The sequence below is a fragment of the Mauremys mutica genome, chromosome 4 (genome assembly GCF_020497125.1).
Source record: "Mauremys mutica isolate MM-2020 ecotype Southern chromosome 4, ASM2049712v1, whole genome shotgun sequence".
Classification (NCBI taxonomy): Eukaryota; Metazoa; Chordata; order Testudines; family Geoemydidae; genus Mauremys; species Mauremys mutica.
The window spans coordinates 147,730,291-147,748,995 of NC_059075.1; the positions used below are offsets into that span (position 1 = coordinate 147,730,291).

At 60.2% G+C, this 18,705-nt stretch overlaps 1 protein-coding gene across 7 annotated transcripts in view; it reads right to left on the reverse strand.

The window, feature by feature from the left end:
- Nucleotides 1–18,705, reverse strand: part of PLEKHG3 (pleckstrin homology and RhoGEF domain containing G3) — a 41,611-nt gene that overhangs the window by 17,052 nt on the left and 5,854 nt on the right. For 4 of the 7 annotated variants that reach the window (XM_045013861.1, XM_045013858.1, XM_045013859.1 and 1 more), the window contains exons 1-6: nucleotides 11,866–11,951; nucleotides 4,442–4,811; nucleotides 3,548–3,648; nucleotides 2,229–2,298; nucleotides 1,072–1,118; nucleotides 189–339 (exon numbers count right to left, since the gene is read on the reverse strand). In XM_045013861.1, coding sequence (XP_044869796.1) covers nucleotides 189–339; nucleotides 1,072–1,118; nucleotides 2,229–2,298; nucleotides 3,548–3,648; nucleotides 4,442–4,759 — 687 coding nt within the window. In that variant the 5' untranslated portion in view covers nucleotides 4,760–4,811; nucleotides 11,866–11,951. Of the gene's footprint in view, nucleotides 1–188; nucleotides 340–1,071; nucleotides 1,119–2,228; nucleotides 2,299–3,547; nucleotides 3,649–4,441; nucleotides 4,815–8,519; nucleotides 8,597–11,865; nucleotides 11,952–18,705 lie in introns of those variants that run through there. The other 3 variants (XM_045013856.1, XM_045013854.1, XM_045013855.1) reach the window with 3 other exon arrangements.

An 18,705-nucleotide genomic window follows, 5' to 3' on the forward strand; every position in this document is an offset into this window, starting at 1 on the left:
CCCTGGACAGGGGGCCGGCCTGTGACGCTGCAGCGGTGGGGATGGGGGGGAGGCAGGGGGCGCCCTGTGGCGGGTGAGGGAGGAGGTGCCGAGGCGGTGATCGGGATGTGCACAGTGGAAGAGGGGTACCGCGTGGCAGCCACGCCACAATGCCTGTGGGGGGGGGGGGCACGCACCCCCTCGTTTACCTGGAGCAGCAGGTGGTATTTGAGGATCCTCTGGACCGGCTTGAGCAGGTAGGAGCCCAGGGGCAGCACGTGGCCGATCTGCTCCTGGCGCTCGCGGAAGAACTTAGCCTGGTGCTTGTTCCTCATGCACTCGGTCAGAGCCGCCACCGAGCTGCAGGGACCAGACACTGCAGTGAGGGGAGACGCACGTGGGAGAGGGGCCTGGCACGGCGCCCAGACACCACGGTGATGGGAGATGCCCATCCAACCGGGGCAGGGGCCTGGCACGGCGCCCAGACACCACGGTGATGGGAGATGCCCACCCACACGGGGCAGGGGCCTGGCATGGCACCCAGACACCACGGTGATGGGAGATGCCCACCCACACGGGGCAGGGACCTGGCACGGTGCCCAGACACCACGGTGATGGGAGATGCCCATCCACACGGGGCAGGGGCCTGGCATGGTGCCCAGACACCACGGTGATGGGAGATGCCCATTCACACGGGGCAGGCGCCAGGCGCAGCACCTGTACATCACAGTGAGGGATGCAAAGTACATATACATGGCACATATAGGCCCAGGGGCAGAAACCAGCCCCACCCGCTCCTGTGCGCGGCTTGCGTGGTGGAACGGGGAGCTGGCACACGGCCCCTTCTCCTCCCAGGCCATGGACTGAGGCACCTGCGATTGGGATGCTGGGAGAGGCTGCTGCATGAGGGGACACTGGCCCCTCCCAGCACAACTCTCCCCCCTCCCCCCCTAATCTGGCAAGATCCCATCTGCTGCCAGAGCCAGGCCACCCCAGCGTGGGGTGCAACGTCCCCACAGGCAGGGGTCCCCCGCCCTAAGGAGTGCCCCTAGGGGCGGGGCCAGCAGGGATTCCCCGCCCCTGCTCACTCACTTGGGGTAGTTGTTGCAGTATTGGGTGTAGATATCGAAATCCTGGCTCTGTAGAGGGGGGAAGAGAGAGAGAGAGAGACTGTGAGTGAGGTCTACAGGGGGAGCCCCCCCTGCCCCAGCGCTCTGCCCGCACTCTAGCCCCAGGAGCTGCACCTAGGGTTGCCAATTCTCCCAGATTGGCCGGGAGTCTCCCGGAATCAATCTCCCGGTGGCTTCTGAAACCAATCCGGGAGATTTTAATAGGCCAAAGTCCGGTTGGCGGCACAGCGGGGCTAAGGCAGGCTCCCAATCTGTCCTGGCTCCACACAGCTCCTGGAAGCCCCTAGGCACAGGGGTGGCCAGGGGGTCTCCACGCGCTGCCCCTGTCCCAAGCGTTGACTCCGCAGCTCCTATTGGCCGGGAACTGTGGCCAATGGAAGCTGCCGGGGCGGTGCCTGCAGGCAGGGGCAGCGCACAGAGCCGCCTGGCTGCCCCTGAGCCTAGGAACAGGAGGGACATGCTGGTTGCTCCCCAGGAGCTTCCCGAGGTAAGCGCCAGCCGGAGCTTGCACCCACTCCCTAAATCCCTGCCCCAACCCTGAGCTTCCTCCTGTACCCAAACTCCCTCCCAGAGCCTGCACCCCTCACCCCCAACACCAACCTCCTGCCCCAGGCCAGTGAAAGTGAGCGAGGGTAGGGGACAGTGAGCGATGGAGGGAGGGGGGATGGAGGGGGTGGGGGCAGGGCAAGGGTTTGGGGTCTGTGCGATTAGACAGTTTGCAATCCTAGCTGCACCCCTCCCTGTGCCCAGCCGCAGCTGCCAGCGAGTGCTTACGCTGGGCACTGCCCTCCCAGTACTCCACCTGCCTGGGCATCAGCATCCCGCAAAAGTGCCTCAGTGCTGCAAGCGTCCCCCGAGGGCCCCAGCCAGTCCTCCTCCCCCAGCTTGGTTGGCACCACAAGCTCCCCCATTCCCACCATTGCCAAGCTGGGCCGTGCCATGAAATCCATCAGGGCCATGTGCTGTGCCAGGCGTGTGAGCTGGGAGACATTCACATGCCAAGGTGACAGGCGCTAGCCCTAAGCCCTGAGTACACCAGTTCGCCTGGCGCACGAGGATGCCATGGGATCATCTCGCCAGCCGCTCACCACTGGGTGCCACCTCCAGTGCCCCCCTTACCCTGTCCACAAAGCATCTGGCCACGGCCACGGGGTTGCTGTCACAGCTGTCCAGGTCCTGCAGCAGCTCGCTGGGCAGAAAGAGAGACTGTCAGTCATGCAGGGCCTGCCAAGAGCACGCATGCTCCGGGCGACCCACGGGCCAGGCCTGCCAAGCACACGTGTGCTCCGGGGGACACACGGGCCAGGCATGTGCTGCATGCACGCAAGGCATGCCCCCCGCCACTCCCAGCACACAACCCCCCAAGCAGAGGGCAGGCAGCGGAGCATGCAGTGCGCCCGGCGTGGTACCCACCTGCAGGGCAGAGCCCCTTCCAGTGCCGGCAGGGTTTGAAAACAAAGCAAGTGTTACGAGAGGAGACGCACGCACTGGCTGCCCCCTCTCCCCGGGGCCCTGGCCTGGCCGCCTCTCAGCCAAGCCACCGATGTTACAGTCGTTCCACGCGGGGCCCAACCCGAGACCGCAAAGAGCTCGATGGACAGGACACCCACCCCCGCCCCGGCCGAGTTCTGCCCAAGGGCTCTCGGCCGAGGCAGCCTCAGTGCCAAGCCAAGGGAGATGGGGAGGGATACGGGCCGGAGCCGCTCCTCCGCTCTCAGGCAGGGCAGTCCTGGGCCACTAGGGCAGCTCCCTCTGACACTGCTGTCCTAGGGCCGGGCAACGAGATCCCCGGCTCACGAGTCAGAAACCTGCAGATGGGGACTGAGGGGAACAGGCAGAGCTGGGGGGGGGAGGAGGGGGGGGGGGAAAGCCCAGGGCTGGGAGAACAGGGGCGGCGGGTTGGGATTGACGGGCGCTGGCAGAGCTGGGCCTAGGTGCTTTCTACTGAGCACTAACACCGACTTCTCCAATTCTAGGGGGAAGCCCATCCTGGGGCATTTACGCCTCATCCCCTTTGGAGACTGGGGGAGTGGAGGAGGTGGGGGTGTTAATGGAGGGGGCTAGGGGGACTAGGCTGGAGCAGGTTGGAGGTTAGAGGGGGTCAGGGGCAAAGGGGGCAAGGACGGAGAGGGCAGTGGTTATGGGGCTCAGCCTGGAGCGGGTTAGGGGCTAGAGGGGGTCAGGCCAGAGGGCAGAGACAGGATGGAGGGGGCTGGGGTTACAAGGGTTACAGGGGTCAGGATGGAACAGACGGGGGGCAGGGGTTACAGGGGTCAGGCCAGAGCAGGTTTGGGGCTGGAGGGGGTCAGGCCGGAGCAGATGGGGGGCAGGGGCAGCGGGGGCCGGGGTTACAGGGGTCGGGCCAGAGAAGGCAGGGGGCAAGGGGCAGGATTACAGGGGCAGGGGGGACAGAGCGGGTGGTTCTGGGCCTGGCTCACCTGTTGAGTTCGTAGATATCCTCGATGTTCCCAAAGAGCGCGCAGACCTGCTCCGGCCGCAGCAGCAGCTCCTCGGTGTCAATGATCTTCCCCAGGTAGTCCTGCCAGGCGCACACAGTGAGCCACGGCGCGGGCCAGCGAGCAGGGAGGTGCTGTCGCGCGGCCAAGGGGCCCCCCAGCCCCCCCCTCCTGTCTAAGCCATCAAGAGGAGCTTCCCCCAGGCCAAGCTGGCTCCATTCGGTGGTGGGAGCAGGGCTCAGGTCTCCCATCCCCGTCCTGCTGCCACAGGCAGCGCCGTTCCCCACGCCAGCCCCAGCCACCCTGGAGCCTGCCAGCACCCAGCAAATGGGCCAAGGTCCCTGCGGGCGGCTTTATCCCCACAGAGCCCATCGACCCTGACAGCCCCCACCCGCCATTTCCATCACCCCAGGTGCATGCTGGGAGCTCACCCCACTACCAGACCCCTCCCTGGAGAAGCCAGACCAGCAATTCCTTCCTTAGAGGTTTTTAAGGTCAGGCTTGACAAAGCCCTGGCTGGGATGATTTAGTTGGGTTTGATCCTGCTTTGAGCAGGGGGTTGGACTAGATACCTCCTGAGGTCCCTTCCAACCCTGAGATTCTATGATTCTATAGGGTTGAAAGATGCCCCCTGACCTCCACCCCATGGGGCGTTTAGGGGCACAGACCCAGCCAGCCTGGCCCGGTGTCATGCCCCTCCCAGCTGCCGGTACCAGTGAGGCTGACAGCACAGAGGAGCGCCCCTAGCTCCAGGGACGATGGGGGCGGGGGAGCCACGCGGCGCCACACGGGGGCAGCAGGGGGTGCTGTTGCGCAGCGAGGGGGCCAGCCTGTGGCTCACGCCCAGCGGGGGGGGCGTGGAGGGGACCGGCTCACCTCCACAATGCTGCGCAGGTCCCGCACGTAGGTGCGCTCCGACTCCACGAGCTCCAGCACGACACGCTCCAGGTAGCTCAGCTTATGGTTGGCGCCAACAGGGGCCCGGGGGCCGAAGGGCGAGAGGGAGCGGGAGCCCTTGCGGCCCAGCCAGCCCCCCGGCGAGGCGTTGTTGTTGCTGTTGTGCAGCTGGTTGACCCGCAGGGCATCCCCCTCCCGGGCCGGCGCATGGCCGGGGGCATTGTCCCGCCCGTCCATGGGCATCCGGCTCACTGGGCGCTCCGGGGGGTGCGTGCTCGCCACAGCGCAGACGGGCATCCTGTCATAGCTGCTGGGGCAGGGCAGTGCTGTGCTGGCAGCCGGGGGGATTCTGCTGGGGGGAGAGGCAGCATAGTTAGAGAGGGCAGGGCCCCACACGCCAGGCCCCAGCCGCAGCCCTTCCTGCTCCCGACCCCATGCCATCGCCACAGCTGCAGACTCGGCTGGGGAGTGGCCGGACCCAGGTGGCTGGGGCAGGAGCAAACGCTTGGAGCCATGGTTCGACCCCGCGCCCGCCTGGTCCCAGCCCCCCACAGCCGGGCGGTGCCAGAGCAGCCCAGGGTCAGGCCACCTCAGGGCGCTGCTCGAGGCCCAGGAGCTGGTCTGACCAATGCTCCCCACCGCTGGGCTGTCAGACACAGCTGCCAGGCAGCCCAATACCGCAGACCCTGGGCCGGCTCTAGTGACCACTGGACACAGCCCGCGGGTCACGCCCACGGCCGCCCATGCCAGGCTGCGGCCCTGCAGCCAGGATGGGGCACGGAGGGGACGGGGGCAGGGCTCACGGCGCCAGGCTATGCGTTGTGTGCGTCAGACAGCTCAGCGCTGGCAACTGAACCCCGGGGCAGGTAACCACCTCCGGGAGCCCCACAAGCAGGGTCCCGGGCACCCAATCCCTCCAGGTGGCCAGTGGCTAGCATAGAGCGAGGCCCCTGCTCCCCACAGAAGGGGAAGGGCTGGGTCAGCAGGGGCAGGTTTCCTCCCTCCCCCCCACACACCCCGGAGGCCGGAGCTGCCCAGATGCATTTGCCTGGGGACACAGGCCCTTTGTTCTACACACGCATGACAGCTGGCAGACACCGACATGGCCCCTGCCTCCCCAGTGGCTGGGGCCAGGCCACTCCCTCCCTACCACGGCCTGGGTGAGCCCCGGCTCCAGTCACAGCCCCTGGCTCTGTGTTCCCCCGGCCAGGAGGGGCGCGACTGGCCTCGCCACCACTCTCAGGGGTCCCTGCTTTCACTGAAAGAGAATCAAACCAGTCCCCAGCTACTCGGGTTGTCAAGAAAACCTCCAAAATGTGCCCAACACAGAGAGCCTGAGCCCATCGCTGGGTGGGGAGGGGAGCTACCCCAGGTGTGACCAGTCCAGCGACGCTGCCTGAGTCTGCAGAGAGCCTGAGCCCATGCTGGGCAGGGGTGGAAGAGATGGGCTGTGCCCTGCCCTGTTCAGTTCACTGTGAGCTGATGGAGATGGCAGCGATAGAAGCCTGACGCTCACGTTGTGAACTCTTTCACTGCACATGGCAGCGCGGCAGGAAAGTTTCTGGGTTAGAAAGCGACAGTCTGTGAGGATACCTGGATCCTGCTGCCATCCACTGCCCCCTTCCTGCCTGAGAGACTGGCCAGGCCCTAGAGGAGAGGGGCTGGCACCACAGTCCTTGGCACCATGGCTCCCAGCCTGTTGGGGACACGGGGAGATACTAGGAGATCTCACTGCCACGGGCGGGCGGTGCTTGAATTCCACAGGGCGGGGCCATGGGACTCAACGCTCCCTCGATGGGGAAGGCAGCTCCAACTGGGAAAGTACCCGCCATGGGGCTGGACAAGCAAGGCTCAGATCCCCGCTCGCAACTAGGGGGCTGGGGGGGGGGGGGCAGCACTGCCTGGCTTCGGGGCATGGAAAATTGCCACCAAAACGTCCTCTGACCCACACGGTTTAAATACCTCCAAGGAAGGGTCTGCAGGTCAGATCTGCCCTCGGTGACCTCTCTGCAGCCTGAGCAACCCCCATGTACCTCACCGACTGCAGAGAGGCGTGCACAGGGAACCCGGGGTGGGAATTCCACCGGCAGTGCGCTAGCAGGACTGGAATCCACCCTCCGCCAGCTGAGCTGGCTCTGCCGGGCTGCCAGGGGGAGGCAGATAGGCTCACGGGGGAGTGATCCTCATTTTCCACATTTTCCAGACACAGATTCAGGCTGAGCAGTTCTGGTGACACCTGGGGCTGGACATCGGAAATGCAGAGCCCCTGTCGCGCCTAGTGACTCCAGCAGGAGGGTGCCCAACACTCCTCAAAAGCAGGATCCCCAGCGCCACCCGTCAGGCGCCCAGAAAACTTGAGGTACCGAGATCAGTGTCAAACCTCTGATCTAAGTGACACCAAGGTCACGAACGGGGCCAGGGGCAGAGCAGGACACAGACCTTCCAAGTCCCAGGACTTAACTGCAAGGCCAGCCGACTTCTACGCACAGCCACAGAGTGACAACCATGCCACCATCCGCCCCGGAAGTGCCCAGGGAGCAAGCAGGGGCAGAAGGCAGCTTCACTGGTGGGCGGGTCTGTCCTCACTGGGCCAGATTCCCCAGCCTGGGCTGCATAGACCAAGCCAAGAGATCCCCAACAGCCAGGGGTGGCTCTAGGAATTGCGCCGCCCCAAGCAGGGTGGCACGCCACGGGGGGCGCTCTGGCGGTCGCCGGTCCCGCGGCTCCGGTGGACCTCCCGCAGGCACGCCTGTGGATGCTCCACCGAAGCTGCGGGACCAGCAGACCCTCTGCAGGCACGCCTGCGGGAGGTCCACCGAAGCCGTGGGACCAGCGGACCCTCTGCAGGCACGCCTGTGGATGCTCCACCGAAGCCGCGGGACCAGCGGACCCTCTGCAGGCACGCCTGCGGGAGGTCCACCGGAGCCGCCTGCCGCCCTCCCGCGGCACGCCGGCCCAAGCACGCGCTTGGCGCGCTGGGGTCTGGAGCCAGCCCTGCCAACAGTACTGCTGGCCTGAAAACAACAAACCATTTCCCACGTGCGCAGCAGCAAAGAATCCCAGCAATTTCTGACACTGCAGAAGGGCCTTTCCCTCCCCGAGACACATGCAAAGTCCCACACAGCCCCACGTGCACGCTCACAGCCCCATGCAGAGTCCCCCCACAGCCCCACCTGCGCTCTCACAGCCCCTCAGGCGCACTCACACACAGACACACGCAGAGGCAGAGTCTCACCCATACACACAGTCACACAGATCTGCACACAGACAGTCACAGGCACTCGCAGAGTCTCACACAGCTAGAGGTGCTCTCACAGATACACAGTCTCTCACACACACAATCACACACAGCCCCACAGGGGTTCTCACAGACGGCCTCACACACAGGTGCTCTCACAGGCACACAGAGATGGCATCTGCTAGGTGTGCATGCCAGCCGGACAGACAATTACCCAGCTGCCCCAGAAGAACACTGAGCCACCTGCAGGCTGAGAAACACCCGCCTGAAGGATTAGACGCCTCTGAGAACTGGGGCTCAGCACCGGAAACGCCTCCCAGCCCATCACCAGAGCACCAGGCCTGCAGCACTAGAACAGACCAGCCAGGGGTCCCGCACCAAGTCCTGAGGTGGGGGGAGGAGGAGGGTCCCCCCCCAATCACCCCCCTAATCTGAAGGTCAGGGAGACCCATGGGGCCGATCTAAAATTGCAGCCTGGCTGAAGGGGACTTGCTGCTCTCAGGCCCAGGCTGCGGGACTCTGCCCCCCTCCCCCCACCCCCCAAGCACTTAGCCATTCCCTTCCCCCACCCAGCAGCAGGGCTCTGCATTCTTTGCAGCATGTGTAACCAGGATCACACCCTCTCCTCCCCCCCCCCCCCCCAACCGCTGGGCAGGGCAGGGCAGGGCAGACAGGCATGTGGCTGCAGGCCTGCAACATTCAGGCTCCCTTTGGCAGCCAGTGAGCCCCACCGCTGTGCCTGCTATCTCCCCCACGGCTTCCCTCCCCCAGGGCTCAGCCCCAGGTCCAGACACAGGGTCTCGGCCTCCCCTCCCTTACCCCAGAGCTTGGAGATGCAGCCAGGCAGCCAGGGCAGGCTGATCTTCTCCTCCCAAATGAACATGCCCCGTCCCAGCATGTGGGGTTGGGCCAAGGAACCGGCGGGGGGGGGGGGGGGAGCCCACACTGCCTTCCTGGGCGCGACCTGAGAGTGAGCGGGGCAGGGTGCGGAGGCGGCTGTCGTCAGACCTCACCTGGAGCCGCGCCTCCACAGGAAGGAGCGGCATGTCTGCGCCACGCTCACGGGGAACTCGCCCACTAGGGCCACCAGCCATGCACAGTGGGGGCTGGGCCTGAGCCTGAGCCCACCAGCTTTGCCCACCTGCGCTCAGACCACGAAGGGACCCGCAAGCCCATCCCTACAGCTCCTCCCCCCCGACATACCCTCGGCAGTCCTGAAATGCAACCAGCTCTGGGGCAGAGGGCAGCTGCCAGGGGACCCATGGGGGTGGGGAGTGATTCCAGACCTGGCTGCCTGGGCACAGCACATAGGAAAGGCACCGGGGATCAGGAGAGCCCGCCTCAGGGAGAGCGGCACCGGACACCCATTGACCCCTCCAGGAGTGGGAAGCGCTGCGCTGACCCTGCAAGCGTATAGGGGGAAAGTTGAGGGTTCGGGATCTGGGGGCCTGTTTCTGACCCATTTCAGGATCCGAGCGGCTTATAGGGAGCACGTTAACTTCCCCGGGGGGTGTCACTCTCAGGCCATGGTCTGCAATAGCACAGCAGCTCCGGAAGAGTATTACAGTCACACCTGCAGAACTGGCCAAGATGGGGCCTGCTCCCCCGTGTCGTGCCGGGTGCAGCCCAGACTCGCGACCCTCAGGGCCACCACATGCGCCAGCCAGGCTGCTCACCCAGCCAGGGGGTCCCGACCCCCGCTCCCCCTGTGCAAAGCAAGGCGGCCTGCAGCCCGCACCCCCCACCCAGCACACAGCACGCCTGTCGCAGGCAGTCAGCGCCCGCGGCAGCGGGGTCCCCTGCACGCAGCCCCACCACTCTCAAATGGACCCAGGACTCGGAGCTGCTGCGCAGAGGGGACTCTTCAAGGCGAGCTATGCCAGGCCAGAGCCCTGGCGACCCTTTGGAACTGGGGGCGGGCGCAGCTACGATAGGGCCACCCACGGCAGAACGCAGCTGGGGGGCTCCCCACGTGCCCCAGCTGCCTGGCGCACTGCCAGGGACAGAGGCAGAGGTGACATTTGGCAAAAGCTTTCCCAAGCAAACAGAAGCCCCTCCAGGCACTGAGGGGGCCCCCTCTCCAGGAAAGGGGGTGTCACGGCTACAGTGTCATAGCCACACTGTGGAACAGCAACATTTGGGAGTCGCCAGCTCCCAGGATTGTATCCCAAGCCTGGCACTATGTGGTGGCACCTCCATGGTGCCTTCCTTAAATCTCCAGCTCCCAGAATCAGGGGAGGCTGCGAGAACCTTGGATTTCTGTTTGAAAATGTGACCCTGAAAGGCTCCACTCAGCAGAACAAGAACCCCCCATTTCTAAGGATCTCCTGATTTTAAAGCCAGGCTCCTGGTTTCTGAATGCCCGAGGCCGGGGGTACTGGGGGAGGGGAAATCCTGTCAAAGGGGCAGTAAAACAACCGGCTACATTTTTCAGCAGCTCTAAGGCAGAGGGGAGAATCTGAGCCTTTGTAAACCAGCAGGCTCCATCTGACCATCCAGCCTGCCCTGCTGTAGAACCAGCCAGCATCCCCCTGCGATCCCTGCGGCCAGCACAGAACTCAGGGCTGAGCTGGAGCAGAGCTGTAGAGACAAAATCCCACCTGGATTTACAGGCGCCAAGTGCCGGAGACTCTCCTATGCCTGGGTCAGCTGTTCTGATGGCCAATTTCCCTCCCTGTTAAACATGGGCCCCTTATCTCCGGTCTGGATTTGTCACTTCAGCTCCCAGCCCCAGGCTGCTAGAGGAAAACCCGGCTAGCAGAAATCACCTCCCCTCCTAGGGAGACCATTAGCTACCCTCATCCCTCCACATGCATGGGACATAGCCAGGGAGCTCCAGGTGCCAGCCAGGAAGGCTAGCAAGTGCCCATGCCAGAGGCCGATAAGCAGAGCCTGGTGGGGGGATGGCACGTGTGAGAGGTCAGAGCCTGGATGTGGGGCGTGGGCCCCGGGCAGTGCAGAGTTCTCCAGTGAGGAAGGAGATCCCTGGGGCAAAGGAACCGGTCAGACCGGCTGGGGCTGGGGAATGCTCCTCCCGCTCCCTAAGGGCAAGTGGTCACAGTGCGGCCACGTGGGAACCTGCCCATGGCTGTGGCCTTGGCTCCAGTGGGAGCAGCCCCTAGTCCGGCCGGGCCCTCGGCCAAGGGAGCCATCCGGCCGGAGCATCCGCCTGGCACTAATCAATGCCCAGCAGAGACACCTAAGCCGCTTTGCCCGGCAGGGGAGGGGATTTCCCAGCACCAGGGATCCTGACTGGAAACAACCTGTTTAACCTCATCTGCTCCAGAGAGCCCGAAGGAGAAGCAGCTTCCCCACAATGACCCTGGCGCAAAGCGCAGCAGCAACGGCCCACGGCACGAGTGCTCGGCCTGGCCCGAGGTGGCAGCCTGGCCCAGCAGTTAGGTCACTGCCCCAGGACACCTGGGTTCTGTTCCTGACATTCTGCCGGGTGGCCTTGGACACGTCCCGGCCCCTCTCCATGCCTCAGTTTCCCCTCCCACCCTTGGTCTAGGGGGACTGGGAACTCTTGGGAGCAGAGGTGGTGTCCATGCAGTGACAGGGCCCTGATCTCAGCTGGGGACTCAGGGAGCTGCTTTAAAAAAGCAGGGAAGTGGGGATTCAAGGGGGGGGAGGAAAGTACCTCTGCATTGGATAACCCACCTCCTGGAGCACAGCAAGCAGCCAGCCACCCTCCTGCATCTAACAACTGCCCCACACCTCCATAGCCAGTTCACTAATATCGCTTCTCATTCATGTGGCCAAGCAAAGGAGCCACCAGGGGAAGGAAGCAGCCTCTGAGAAGATCGGTCTTGGGGCTTGTCGTCCCTGCAGAGTTCACCCGGGCTCTGCCCCTAGCTCGAGTCCCGTCCACACACACTAACCCCCCTCCCTCCAGCGCCTGGTGCTGTTACCCCATGCCGGCTGGTCCCTCCCAGGCACGAGGGAACACTCGAGAATACAGCGCATCCGCTGCTAACATGACCACACTGCAACCCAGGCTAGTCCTCCAAAGCTATCCCACAATTCCTCCAGACGTGCCCGGAAAGGACAATTCACTGGGAAAGAATGCACAGAGCAGCTCAGCTTCCTGCAGCGCAAAGAGCCACAGATACAATCCCAGAGAGCCTGGCGCCCAACACGAGTGCCAGGGCTGGTCTACACGTACATTTGATAGGGCTCTAACTTGCTGGCTCGGGGGAGCCCACTGTTACTGTGCAGTTCGGCCGCTCTCACTCCAGCTAGGCGGCCTCCCGCTACCTCTGCGGCAAAGACGTACCCTCGGAGATGCAGCTCCCAACATGAAAACGCCCCCAGGCGCACGGCTGTATCATCCCAGCGTGCTTTGCAAATAGAGCCATCTGGCAGACAAGCTGCACGTGGAGAGCACTGTCTCGGTCACTGACATGCGGCCACTTCTGGGGTGGCAGCTGCTTAACACAGAGCAACGCTACAGGAAAGGAGCAGAGGATGCGCCAATGGGAATGGCTTGGAAAATTATTTAGCGCCTCCAGCCATAGCAACTAGGTGCTGCTTATAAAGAGCAAAGACAAACTGTGTGAACCCACCACCAATGGGCTCAGCACTCAGGCTGGTGGAATGTAATCATTTGGGACACTGAAGTCTGCGCCCTGTGCTTGTGAGAAGTGATGTGGGATCTCTAATGACCGTATTTACATCTCACCTGCAGCACAGCACCTCCAGACATCACAGCATGTACCCACCTCAGCCCAGAGCTGAGTGAAGAGCTAAACAGACAAATGGTAGAAGGGGAAACCGAGGCATGGGGAGACCAAAGGACTTGCCCAAGGTCACTGGCAGAGCCAAGTTGTGGCTTCCCACTCATCCATTCCACTCCACTGCCTCCCATCATGCTAAGCCACTGGTCCAGTAGGAAGAACGGCCCCTATGGACAACGCCTGCAGAACACTGGGAGGTCACCCATCCAAGCTGCATGCCAACCTGACCTTGCTTAGCACACCCAGCCAGCCTGGGTCCCAGCCCAGGGGCCACGGCTGCCCGGTGCCATTCGGCAGGGAAGCGGTTAACACAGCCAGCTTGCGAGTGGCTAGGAGGAGGCTTTGAAGCTAAAGAGCAGCACACGCCTCCTGGAGAAGAGGCTGATAAAAGTGTTATTCAGAAGGAAGTTCTGCTGGCGCCTCACATTCTCTGCATTGCTCACTGATTGGCACAGCAGGGAGCGCAGGGATTGGGGGGGGCAATTCTCAGACTGGGCTGAGCACCCACCCCTCAAAAAAAAATCAGGTCCACGTAAAGGGTCTTTGGACACCCCAAAATGGAGACAGCTGGGAACAGGGGAATCACCAGACTGCGCCAAGGTCCATTCAGCCCAGGGTCCCGGCAGCAGCAGGGAGGCGTGGGACCCGCACAGTGGTCACTGCGGGATAATCTGCTCCCCACACAGCTCTCAGTCTGGTCTCACAGCCAGCGTAAAGCTAAAGCCCCGAAGCAGGAGGTCCAATATCCCTTCCCCGATCAGTTTGCCAAATCCTTATTGAACTCTGGACTACCCCCTCCCGCTGCCAGCCCTCAGCTATTTCAGTCACTCCTCTGGCCATCACAAACAGAGGTTTCTCCCCCCAAGCACCCAGATTCCTCTCCCCGCGCCAGCCCATCACCACGTGGAGCATGATGCGGAGAGCCTCTCTCTTCCAGAGTCTCCTCCTGTAGGGGGACGCCCACAGGCGCCAGCTGGCATTTGGTGGTCCAGTGAGATCTCACTGTGGGCCATGGGGGCGGGGGGGGAGACTGCCACAGGCCACAGCCACGATGGTCCCTATTAGGAGCTAGGGATGCTGGCAGCAGGCCGGGGTTGTACCACTCTTCCCAGCCACGGCAGGGGTAGAAGGGCCCTTCGCTTCCGGACCTGGGCTACGTGGCCCGGAGGAGGCAGCAGTGCTGGGGGAGTTGGCAGGCGCAAGGCACAGGACGTCACACTGCTCTGAGTGGGGAGGGGGCACGGGGTACTTTGGTGCCACAAGCGCTCTCACCATTGCTCCCCTCAGCAGGGCAGCGCCTGGCAAAGCTTCCGAGAGGCTCTAGCGACAGGGCCGGAGCGAGAGACCATAAACACAGGGCAGGGGCCGACTCTGGCCCAATCTCTGTGGATGCTGCTGCTGCCACTCGCCCTCCGCCGACCCACCCTGTGAGCCTCCACATTTGTGCCAGCTGCCTCCTGCTAATTCCACGTCCCCTGGGACAGAGCCCAAACCGACCCTGCCCCAGCTGGCCCCGGCTCCACTCCCAGCTTGACTCTGCCCCTGAACTGGGCTGAACCAAACACCTGGATATGGGGGAGTGGGTCGAACCCCGCCCCGGGTGGGAGTGCCGGGATACACTCCTCGGAGGGGTAGCATGTCGGAATCTGGCTTCAGACCCCGATCCCTCCCGCACTTAATAGACACTGTGGATCTCTCCAAACAAAGCCACGGCCTTTGCCATGCACCTGTCCCCCAACCCCTGCCCGCCTTAAATCAGAGCCCTGCGTCTAATGCTGCCTGCCGAGTCGCAGGCAACAGCCCCAGGGTTTGCAGAGAGGATGCGGCAGAGGGAAGGGGACAGGCAAACCAGAGCTGGAACCGGAATTCAAAGCATCTTTCTGCAGCTCAGTGGCTAGAGCCCTGGACTAGGCCTCGGGAGACTTGGGTTCTATTCCTGACTCTACCACCAACCTGCTGGGTGACCCTTGGCAAGTCCCTGCCCGCCCCCTCAGTTTCCCCATCTGTAAAATGGGGATAAAGATACTGGCCTGCTCTGTGAAGTGTTTTGAGATCAATGGCTGGACAGCACGAGGGATTACCATTACTGACACCTGACCCGGCACAGTGGGGCTGGGGCCGTTCCCATTTGGGGGGGATTTGTGCTTTAGCAGTCTTTGCGGCTCGCCTCTAAATGCCACCCACGAAGTGCTAGGTCCACCCCAGCCCTGCTGTCCTTCCAAGATGCACTAATCTGCTCAGCACAACGGCCTGGGATTATGGTACTGCCAGGGGGGAATGTCGCCACAGCCAACGGCGACTCGCCGGAGGAGCCGTGCCTCCCCGCCTACGTACAGCCCCACTGGCGCTGCCCCTGCTGCCATCCCTGAGCGCCTCTCCCTGTCAGCGGGGCAGAGAGCGCCTTTATCCTCTTACTCTAACCCCCGCCCCCGCTCCCCCAGCAGGCAGGCGGCAGATTTGCTCCCTGCAACCTCCTCCACCACCAGATTAGATCTAACTTTAAACCCAGGAGGCGCCACTTCGAAAGGCAGCCCAGCCTGGAAAGAGCGGCAGAAACAGACACTCAGGCTGGCCTCCCCTTCCAACCCAGAGAGCCAGGAGAATACACCCCAGAGCCTCCCCTGCCCAGGCCTCAGACAGAACCAAGGACAGATACTGGGCAAATACAGTCACAGATCTCTGCTTTTTCCCGCCACATGCAGGGGAATGCCCCTTAGTCAGGGGCATGTGTAATTCCACGGACAAGTTCATGGTAGAAAGGTAAGGGAGGCATTATCTGATATAAAAAAAAAACAACCCTACAGAACAACAATTTCAATGGTGTCACCTTCTGTGGCATGGGGGGGGAGGGGGGCGCAGGCGGGTGATTCGCTGCCCCCTCCTGCAGCTCAACATCCTCTGGTTGGTGGAAATTTTGATGACACATCATCGAAAATGTGTTGAGTTGGGGATCATTCAAAAGCCCTTTCTCCCATAAGCCCAATGGTACCAAACCTGACAAGCCTAGAACAATGATGCAGCTCTGGATTCCAGAAAAGGTTTAAAAATCAAGGTTTTTTTAAATTATACATTAGCACTGGCCCATCAAACCCGCAGCCCTCGTGAAGGTAAATGGTGGTCCCTGACCCACAGTCCTGCGTGATCAGTTAATGCATAGAACACGAGACCCAGTTCATTTTTTTAATGTTACAGAGTAGCAGGGGGGCTTCAGTAGGATGACCAGACAGCAAATGTGAAAAATCGGGACGGGGTGGGGTATAATAGGAGCCGACATAAGAAAAAGACCCCAAAATCGGGACTGTCCCTATAAAATCGGGACATCTGGTCACCCTAGGCTTCAAGTTGAATGGCTTCTTTTTTGCCAGTGGTGGCGAAGCAATTATATTGATTATCCACCTTTGTTTATTATGCTGAAAGAGTTGTAATGAGGCGCTGGTTAAGAGGTCAGCATCCAGACAGAAATGACTGGACTCCATCCACAAATGGTACGCCCACAGTTCTAGACCACGAATTAAATACAGTCCCAAGGTAACGTATTACAAAATCCTTGTTTTTACTTTGGTCCTGATCACTTTTAGTTACCAACGGGGAGACGAAGAACACTGACTAGTCACTGAACTCACGGAGAATGCCACCACGGAGGGACCTGGTTAAACACAACGCTCAGTGGCACCTTACACGTTATAAGAAGCGCGTGTTTCCTATGCGGCTGGAACGCGGGAACGAATATATCTGTGGAACTGCATTAAAACGTGGTGTGACACTAGACATGGGCCTTTACAGGCCTGTCCAACAGCTGCTAATGCCCCCGATGGTCTTCACTGACAGTGGATGCTATGTCTTGGCGAACCGCACATATCAATCATAGTGACACTGGTAGCCCTGAGATCTGGGGGATTCGGTACAATGACAGTACTGCGAACCAAATTCTTGCAGGCACAAAGTTGTGACGTGCTACAGAAGCATGCACCCGAACACTCGCTGCCCTTCAAAAATGCTACCTAGATGTCTTCCCTGGAAAGCAATCTGATGTGTTTGAAGTCACTCCCCAAAGGGGACAGGACTTGCAAGACCAGTTCCCCACATCCAGAGCGCGTTTGGCTCTCAATGACCTATCACACACAATGGAAAGCTGACATAGCACAGAACGGATCAAGCAATTCCAGGAGGCCAAATCAGTGACAAAGCCAACTTTCGGGATCGCGTCGCGACATGCGAAGAGGGTTGATTATTTGCTGCGCTTTATTCAACCTGTCAGGATGGCTCATTGCAATTTGCACCTCAAAGCACTGGAAGACTGTGTGAAACACTTTGTTGCTTTAGGTGTAACCAACTATTCTGCGATGATCGTGTGGTTCCTTGCTGAGGTAAGAGGTATAGAAAAGTCTGACTGTGACATAGGGGAGGAATTCCAGCAAGGGAAATTGGGCTGTCAAAAGGTCACCAGATCCCTTCTGGGCACTTGGTTCAGACGAAGCCCTAGAATATGAAAACAGAGCAATGGAAATCACTAGGAGGTCGGTGGGCATAACGCAGCAGCCAAATGATCTTTCCCGGTTTTTCCTGACAACCCTAGAACTCCATCGAATTTGGAACAAAACGTTAAGAACTGCTGGAATAGCTTTCCCACAAGTAGCCAAGCGCCAGCTAGATTATTAGATACCACAAGGGGTAATTTTAAAGCTACAGGATGAACTTACATGCCCTGCCAACCTATTTGAGTCTGATAGACTGAAGTGCATTAATATCACAACGAAAGCAGACTTCAGCCATGAGGTAGCTACAGATGCCAGAGTGGATACTTTGGGTCACAACTTGTATGAAGCTTTCAAAACCCAAAGAATTATCCAAGGCTGTGTCAATCTACAGGCTCCAATCAAGAAGCCTAAAGCTGTGCTTGAATTCAAAGAAAGAAGTCAGAGTGAAGGTGGCAGGAACTGTTAAAGATCTAACCACAGAGAGGTTGCTGTTTGTTCGTCTTCTGGTCATGTCTGGATCTCAGCATGATGTTGATCTACGTGAGACTTTGGAAAGTACGAGTTCTCCATGGTACCATGATCAATGTTTGAATGTGATGGAACAAAGCATATGTGCCAGGCAAAAAGCAAACACACACATCTTGTACCTTGTGCCAGCAGAGGACTTCCAGCACAGCAATCGCAGATGGCATGGCAGAGGTACACTTCATTAGGAGGCTACCAGGAAAATACTGGACCTATGACAAAGTCCACCTCATGTTCAACACATACGTAGAGGAATCAATTAGAAATATTACAAGAAAGAAGAAACTCCATGGAACTGCACCTGTCCCACACAAAAATCACTGACTCCACAAACATCTCCAACATCACAATGCAGAAGCTACTGTGCTGTACCAGCACGAAGGATGAGTTAACTGCACACCTTGCAGGGAAAATGCTTCAGCATATAAAGAACTGCTGGAAGAATTTTGCCATTGCATGGTGCAATAAAGCTGCTGCCTTGCACTACTCAGAGGCAGTAGTTCTCATGAGGCAGCGGACGCTCAAATACCTTACCTGCCATCCATGCCACGGAGAAAGGTCCTACTAAACTCCCAATTTTTGCACAGGGCACAGATGTTCCAGCGCTCTCAGAGAGATGCTACTCAAAACATCTGCAAGATGCTGATTTTGTGCCTGTTACTGGGAAACAGAATCACTGGATCTCTCTCAGAGATACACTCCTATCACTCGGACCATTAATACCGCCCACTGCCAGGCTTCCACGCCCTTCCAGGATGTGACATTATTGGAAGGCTGCCTGGAAAGACCAAATTATCTTCCTGGAAGGCATTTGATTCAGCCTCCAAAGACTCTCGCCTTGCTCCAGAGGTGTTCAGAATGGCTGAGAAACACTGATGAAATCATAAGTGCACGGGGGAGGTTCGTATGCCAACTTTATCATTTGAAGACCAACATTATGGCGCTTACAGAACTATTGATGGATGTTTATCAAGAAGCAGAGAAAAATCACCACCAATAGAGGGTGTATTTATTTATCAAGAGGGCAATGATCAAGCAGTGGAATGACTCCAGGATGGCCAAGCACATCCAAAACTACCCTCCCCTATCGGGTACGGACGGGTTTTGGAGGATGGATTGATCACACCACTTATGTGTGCTGCCAAATCAATCCTTCAGCCAACCAAATATCGGGTGCAAAGACCAGATGCATACCGCCCGGCAGATGTTTGGCCAGCAGCCTGCCCCGTATGGAGCCGTGCGAGTGTGTCACGGACGAGGATCAGC